At 43.0% G+C, this 8,203-nt stretch overlaps 1 protein-coding gene across 1 annotated transcript; it reads right to left on the reverse strand.

Annotated features, from left to right (window-relative positions):
* Positions 1 to 6,725: 6,725 nt before the first annotated feature.
* Positions 6,726 to 7,859, reverse strand: gpr85 (G protein-coupled receptor 85). The gene has a single exon (XM_073480992.1). The coding sequence runs from the start codon at positions 7,857 to 7,859 to the stop codon at positions 6,726 to 6,728; it is 1,134 nt and encodes a 377-aa protein (XP_073337093.1).
* Positions 7,860 to 8,203: the final 344 nt, after the last annotated feature.

Raw genomic sequence — 8,203 nt, forward strand, 5'->3', positions numbered from 1 at the left:
GAAACAGCTAGCCTGGCTCTGTCCAGGTAGCAAAACCCACCTTAGAGAACCTCTAAAGATCAATAATTATCACTTTTGGTTAGCTTATCTTTCTAGGCTTAGCTTGGCATCAAGAAACAGGGGGAAACAGTTAGCCTGGCTCTGTCTGAAGATAACAAAACCCACCTAACCCACCAGAACCTCTAAAGCTCAATATTTAACATTGTTGCTAGGGTTAGCTTAGCTCAGAATCAAACTGGAAATGGGGAAACAGCTAGCCTGGCTCTGTCCAAAGGTAACAAAACCCACTTGACAGAACCTCTCGAGCTTAGTAATTAATATTTTTGGACTATTATTGGCTGGGACTAGTTGCTAGGGTTTGCTTATCTTGGCATCAAGACTGGAAACAGGGGGAAACAGCTAGCCTGACTCTGTCTAAAGGTAATAAAACACACCAAAGAGAACCCCTAAAGCTCAGTAGTTAACATTTTGGGGTTATTTATTGGCTTGGACTAGTTGCTAGGGTTAGTTTAGCTTGCCAGGGCTATCTTAGCTCAGCACCAAGACTGGAAACAGGGGAAAACAGCTAGCCTGGCTTTTTCCAAAGGTAACAAAACCCATCGAGAACCTCTCAAGAGAACCTCTAAACTCAGTATTTAACATTTTGGGGTTATTTATTGGCTTGGACTAGTTGCTAGGGCTATCTTAGCTTAGCACCAATATTGGAAACAGGGGAAAACAGCTTGGCTTTTTCCAAAGATAACAAAACCCACCAGAACCTCTCAAGAGAAGCTCTAAAGCTCAGCAATTAACATTTTGGACTATTAATTGAGTGGGACTAGTTGCTAGAGAACCTGCAGAGACTCTTAACACACGGTCAAATGACACAGATATGACAAATGAGATACTTAATCAGCTTATAGGCAGAATTTGTTATCTTCGCATAGAGCCAGCAAGCTGTTTACCCCTATTTCCAGCCTTTGTGCTAAGCTAAGTAAGCCAACTGCTGGCAGTAGCCTCATATTTAGTGTACAGACATGAGAGTGGTATCAATCTAATCATCTTGTTTTTGGCAAGAAAGCAAAGGGTATTTCTCAAAATGTTTAACCATTGCTTTAAACCAATAGTACAATCTTAAAAAGGTGCAGTCTTGCCCATTGTACAGCAAAACAAACTGTCAAATGATGAAAGAAAAAGAAAGAAGTTGATCATCTGGTAGCCTTAATCTACCAATTCTACAAGGACAGCATCATCCTGAACGTACAGAACATGTGAAGGAACCTGATTACAGCCCAGAGATACCTTCAAGTGCATACAGGTGTGATGCCAAAGTTAGAAAGGCTTAAGACATCCTACTAAAAAAGTTGCTCCTTGCAAATTTTCAGAGAAACGATCCAACCACAGAATCGCACATTACAGGAGCGAGATAGAAAAAAAATACTGTTTAAATATGCAAGACGGAACCTTTGAAGCTCCATCCGCAATTTAATCAGTTAATATTTAAAGCAGGGATATTCTTTATATAAGGCATTTGCATGATGGGCTGCATGAGTTAGGAGGGAGGGTGCTGGAAATGAAGACATGAAGTCTGGGGTATTATGTGGAGGGGATCTTTATCCACTTTCAAATTTTTATCAGGCATCCCGTTGATCATTGGTATTCAGAGGCTGCGCTGCCTATAATAGCTTGTCAGACAATAAATGCAGCAACATTTTTTTCTTCCCATGGCCGCCCCCCGGGGGAATAGAAATCATCATTACGTTGAGTTTTATTGGCCCTTCTCTCCTCCTGCATCTTTACCTAACGACATCTTATTCTTCATTATCTTGGGTACACATTATCAGACGATATAATGCGGTAGGGGGCTTGCTCGTGTTTGGATTCAGATTTTGTTTACATGACCCGCAAACTCGTTCAATTCCACAAATTTAAAACCTCTTTTTTTGAGGGGTCCGGCCGGCTTGTTTGTAAAGGGATTTGCTCGCATTGTTTCAGATGTTCTAGTGGCAGACACAGGCCTCTTGTTGTTCGATCTAACAGCTCTGGAAAATGACAGGCATTTGTTCGTAAAAAAGAAACAATGGAGCATAAATGGTTAGAGAGCAGGACAGGAAAAAAAACTCTTACAGCAGCCAAAAAAACAGACAAAATAAGTGAAATTTTAGGGAACACCTACACAGTCACACATTGGTTATCCTCACTTTATCGTTCATTTGACCGTTACCAGTTTGCCGAGGCGAAGCCATGAGAATGAAAACTACCGCAGCTCTGCACTCTGCTGATTATTAACCATGTAGTCTGCAGCTGGAAAGAGGAACTACGGCCTGTTCTGATAGTGTGTTTGACCTGCGAGTGAGGACAAACAAATAAATGCATGAAAAACCTGCGGCGACAAAGTCCACACACACACACTGTCACACGAAAAGCAGAAAACTAAACGTCATTTGACCAAACATCTCAAGAAAAACTCCACGAGACACATCGAAAGTAAATGTCATTTCACAAAAACAGAAATGAATGCCCCGGAGGAGTTATGCAAAGCATATTGAACCATTATATTTCCAGCGGTCACACAATCATACAAATATGCAGAAGAGGCTGATGCCAAGACAGAAAGCAATTCTTCCTTTTTCTCCTGAGTAGCTTGTCAGAAGATTGAGTCGTCCACTCCATTCCATTCAAGGCCGCTTTTCATATCTGAGTGCTTCTCGGCACAGGCCCTTTACTGCACTTTAATTAAGGTTTTGTATGCATTATACAAATAGAAAATGTTTAAGAGTGCAGAAAGGCTCACATTTGATGGCCCCCGTCTCCCTTTCAGGAAAAAAACAACAATGTTTCTCAGTCAACAGATGGTATTTACTTAAATTATAGACAGCAAATGAGGGCTATGGTGAGATGCTTTTTTTCCGAGCCCATTGGCAGTCCATTAAAAAAAACAGAGATTGTGAGCGCAAATCCACCGAGAGACGAGGAGAGTGACACGGAATTAGGGATGGTCGCGCTATTCATCGGCGGCCAAAATCCAATAGAGTTGGTCCTCTGATCGTTACATGAAAAGTATCTCCAGCAAAGCATTGTAATTGCCTCACACACACAAAAAAAAGAGCTTTCTTCCGTGATCTAAACACAAGCGCAAAGAAGCCTTCCCAGTCAGATGGTGCAGTGGACTACAGCCGCCTAATTGCTTTGATTCTGAACAATATGTTTCTCGACGTATCTCGGGAGAGACGGTTACCTCGGAGGGGAAAAGGGTTCAGCGTTCTGAGCGTGTCTGCCAGAATGAACCGCTTTCAAGCCGACCACCTCTGCCTGTCATCTACCCTCAGACGCAGAGAGAAACAGAATTACTGGGGCACTCAGATGAACGCGCAAGGAAATGGGCCAGTGCTCAAAAGTGGCACCGTTTGTGATTTTTGCATATGCTGAATGAGGCTAAAATATACATAAGTGAGACATTAATTCCCGCTCCGGTCTCAAGTAGCACAGTTTCAGCCCCAGTTTTTCAAGATCACATCCCACGAAATCTCATTTTTTCCTGCTCCAGCTAGCTCTCCATCTCAAGACGCGTTGCACGGGGTTCATGACAGCATAATGGACAAAAAGCAAAAAAGGGGACTATGTAAAACAGAGCTAACCCTTCCTTTATGTTTCAATAGATGCTTTCACAACATCCGGCGAGGCCACACCGGAATGATCAATGCCCAAAATAAAACAGTAATTGCCAACCTTGTAATGAAAATGGATCCCTAATAGATATTTCTCATCAGCGGAACCTGCAGCCCGGCATGCAATTACCTGGAGTGTTTACAAGCCATTTCAGCATCATATTTTGTGTTTTCAGACACCTAGGCTAAGGTCATTACTTAATTAAATGATTATTCTGGGGGGAAATAACTATGACAGTGGAATACATGTTTGGTAAAAAAAAATTTTAAAAAAGCAGGAAGCTACAGTGATGTCTGCATCACACAAAAATTGGCCAGTTAGAAATGCTTTCATCAGTTAGCGCTCTATTTTTGGAACATGCACAAGTTAGCTTTCAGACATTGTCAACACGGTGTAATCACAGTCTTATACAGAGGAATACCACTCAATTTGAGAATAAACATGGCGCGATCCCGTGGACTTTTATTACCTACAGTCCTTGAACAAGCTGATGAAGCCTTTGCATGGAAGCTATGGAGAATATTTATGCATTCTTAACTTTTCAATTCCATTTTCCTTTCCAGTGCAGCTGCACTTCAATGTGACCTTAGCAACGTGAGCGAACGGGACAAACCACCGTGTCATTTGTGGCTACGGGGTATATTCATTAATCCAGAGAGGTTTCTGCCATTATTCCACATGGGAGTCGCATACATTACATCTGAAATTCAGTGGTATTCCCCTTTAACACGGATTGAAAGACTCGCCAGGGTGAGTGTGCCCGTGGATATATTCATGGAGATTATTCCCATTAAATGTCAAACAAACTTCACATTCAATGACAAGGTTTAGCATACATTCTGTTTCGACGAGCCGTCCCAAGGACTCGAATGACAGAACAGATTGTGTTCCAGAAAAAGACACATTTGAAAGTTGTATCACTTTTCTCATACAACATAAATGACACACAAAATCCTTGTAGAAACCACCATTAGCCATTTGAATACAACATATGGACATTATAACATCTCAGCAGAGGATTTTTTGGGATTGTTTTAAGTGTTTTGTCATGAATTCAGGTGAGGAACAGACATTTTTATGACCACGTGACCAAACATTTCAAAACACCACCCGTGACTGCACCAATTCTGAATGGAGGGGGGAGTTTTGCAGATGTTTCCCAGCTGCCACTACGGCCGCACATGACGCGATCTCCACCCAATGAGAGGGATAAAAACAAATGTTGTAAAATGGAAACTTTTTATTTTCAAAAAAAGCAACAGATTACACAGTTAACTTTCAGCAAATGCAATCCTAACTGAAACTGTACTCACATTCGGGACTTCAAAAATGAAAGACTCACATACTTACACACAATCTATCTATAATATACAAAAAAGAATACATAATAAATATTAAAATGGCCACAAGAGAAAAAAGTAAGTCATCGAAAACAATCAGTAGAGAGCAAATGTAGGGAAAGTAGAAACAAGACGGTGTGCCTTAAATGTCTTTTTTTTTGTTCTTTCTTCCTTTTTTTTTTGTTCTTTTACATTTTTTACAAATTGTGCAAGATTTCATACTAAGGCTCTGGTCTTGAAGTGACTGTTGTCTGATCCACGCAGCACGCACGCTCAGAAACGCACACACATGCACCCACCGATGCACGCACGCACGCACACACTCGCACGCACGCACACACACACACACACACACACACACACACACTCCCTGTGCTCTGAGCACTCTGTGGGGTGTAGCAAACCATTGCAGAATAAAAATGGGCTGCTCAGTGTATGGCCTGTGATGCTCATGGGAGTGGACCAGCTTTTAAAAAATGGACATGCACTTCACATTGATGTGATAAAGAAAAAGAAAAAAAACTCCCCTTGCATCTATAAAAAAACGACTTCTTAGGAGTGAATGGAATAAAAAATAATTTAAAAAATAATAATAACCCAACAACCAAGAAACATGACAATATCATAACCATTAAGGCAAGAACACCTGGAGTGGCATCAGCAATACTGTAACAATATGATAGTGTTTAGGTACATGGATATGATTAAACATTTAACTACTTCTTCAATGTCTTTTTTAAGCACAAGGTTGTTCTTAAAAGCAACGTCTTTTGAAAATCCAAACATCATTTCATCTTTTTTTCCTCTTTTTTTTTTTGTAAAAGGTGATCAGAAAAAGAACAATGCCAGACACTAGGGACATATGGATCGTAAAACTACAAGAAATCATTTCTAGTTTTTAAGTTGCAACTTCAAAAAACCACACATTGTAAATCCCCCATCGTTAAAGCCCCGCCCCCGGTAAATGAAAAAGATATCACTTACATTAAAACCATTTTATCCTCTTGTGATGGTGTAATTCCAACAGTCACCAAGTTTTGCTTTACTTACAGCGATTGTGTAGTCTGTTGCAAATTAAAGCATTCATTGTTTAGTTTGGGGAAGAAAAAAAAGGGAAAAAAAGAAAAGTTGTCCTTGCAATGCAACTGTTGACCAAAAAAAGCATCTTTACATCTTCTTTTTAGTGCAACTCTTAAAATGTAAAACATTTCCAGTGACTCCTTGAGAGGTATCATTTCTTTGTTTTTTGTTCTTTTTTTCGTTTTCTTTTCATATTTATGGATTTCACACCTCACAGAATAACGCATCTTCGAAAATATCCAAAGCAAGAGGTCTTGTTTTTATTGTTTTGTCAATTTCTTTTTTCTTTTTCTTATATTTTTTTTTTCAACTTTTTGCTTCTCTGCATTGGCATGGCCTTCCACAACGTCTGTTTACTAGAACATAAACACAGGAGGGGCATCCAGACCTCCTGCGTGTATTCCCATTTCCCTTCAGCCTCCATGTTTGATACATTTTTGTACTCAATCGCCCCGGCAGAGCCTCGTGATTGGCAGTCCACCTTCTACCTCTGAAAAGAAGGGTTAGGAGAAGGAGGAACAGGAGAAAAAACTGGAGGGTGAAGAGAAGAGAGATAGAAGAGAGAGTGCGCTGTACAATGGGAGCAGGCCCAGATCAAGATCAATCAGGGAAATAGAGACATAGATGAGAAAAAAAAAAAAACCCACAGCAAAACCTTCATATAACGCAGTAGGGTTCCCTTGGTAACCTGGATTTTCTGCAGTAGAGGAGTGTGGTGCTGAAGCAGCGCCGGAGCTCCCTGTTGGAGAAGATGCAGATGAAAGGATTGACCCCAGCCTGGGCAAAGCTCATCCACACGGCTGCCGTCAGGTAGCCCCCAGGGACCACGGGGCCCCTTGCAAACACCCGCCAGTAGCAGGCGACCAGATAGGGCCCCCACAGTGCCAGGAAGAAAAACGTCATGATGTAGAACATCCTACTAATCCTCTTCTCTGTTTTGAATTCATCCAACACCAGTAGACGCCTGCGGCCCGCTGCGTTGCTGTTCTGCCGGATGCCCAGCAAAGTAGGCGGGGTGGGGCCTCGGCCGAATCCGGCCAGCCAGTTGGCCGCCGCCTGCCCGCTTGCGCCTGGCCCGTGGAAGGTCCAGTTCTGGCTGACAGCAGGCACGAACTGGACAGGCTTCATCTTTCGACGGTCGTGGACGAAGAAGATGAGCTTGAGGTAAACCAGCTGTGTGGCCAGGAGGATGAGAGCCAGCAGGAGCATGAAGCCCAGCGAATCATTCGCCCTGAAGGAACGGTGCTGGAACGTGCACTGGTCCTCCTCCCGGATGAAAGAGTACGTCCCTACGTCCAGCACCGGCGGGAACGCCATCGCCACGGACAACGTCCACACCATGCAGATGACAGCTAGGCAGGTCCAGAAGGTCAGCCTCTTGGTGTAGAAACGGTGATGTGCGATGGCAAGGTAGCGCGTGACGCTGACACAAAACAGCATAAACGCCGTGTGGAAACAGGAGAGCACACCCAGGAAGGCGATCACCTTGCAGGTCAGCGTGCCATAGGTCCAGGCAGATCCATTCTTGACCGAGGTGAAGACAAAGGGGAAGCAGATGGCGGAGCGCAGGATATCAGATGCGCACAGGTCCAGCAGGAAATAGTAGGGCGCTCGGTGCAGGCTCTTGTCTTTAACCAGCAGGATGGAGATCAGGAGGTTTCCGACCACACCGACTCCGATGATGAAACCCAGAGAGGTCAGTTTGAGGAACGTGGCGAGAGGAGAGACATTCTGCAAGATGGTGTGGTCCCCTGCATGGCTATAGTTCGCCATAGATGGAGGAGGGATCATAAAGATAGCGGAATAGCTTCAGCCAAGTATCATGATCTAGAGGTGGCAGGGGGAGGCGTTAGATCCATTTGGCGGCGTGTTTTGAAGAGGTTTCCAGGCATGTAGGCAACCTCTCCTCTAAGGCATCCTTTGTTCCTTTGTCTCATCACACCTAAAAAAAAATATCATCCACCCATCAGCATTCAGTCCCATACAACAGCTGCATTGTTTTCAACTGCACTTGCACAATCTAGACTGTGATAAGCAATAATTTTCCCTCTGCCTGCCTGACATCCAGTTATTTATTTATTTTGCATTTTAACATTTAGAGTGGCACACTGAGCGAGGGGGAGCTCTGCTCTGCT

The sequence above is a fragment of the Pagrus major genome, chromosome 14 (genome assembly GCF_040436345.1).
Source record: "Pagrus major chromosome 14, Pma_NU_1.0".
In the NCBI taxonomy this organism is placed as follows: domain Eukaryota; kingdom Metazoa; phylum Chordata; class Actinopteri; order Spariformes; family Sparidae; genus Pagrus; species Pagrus major.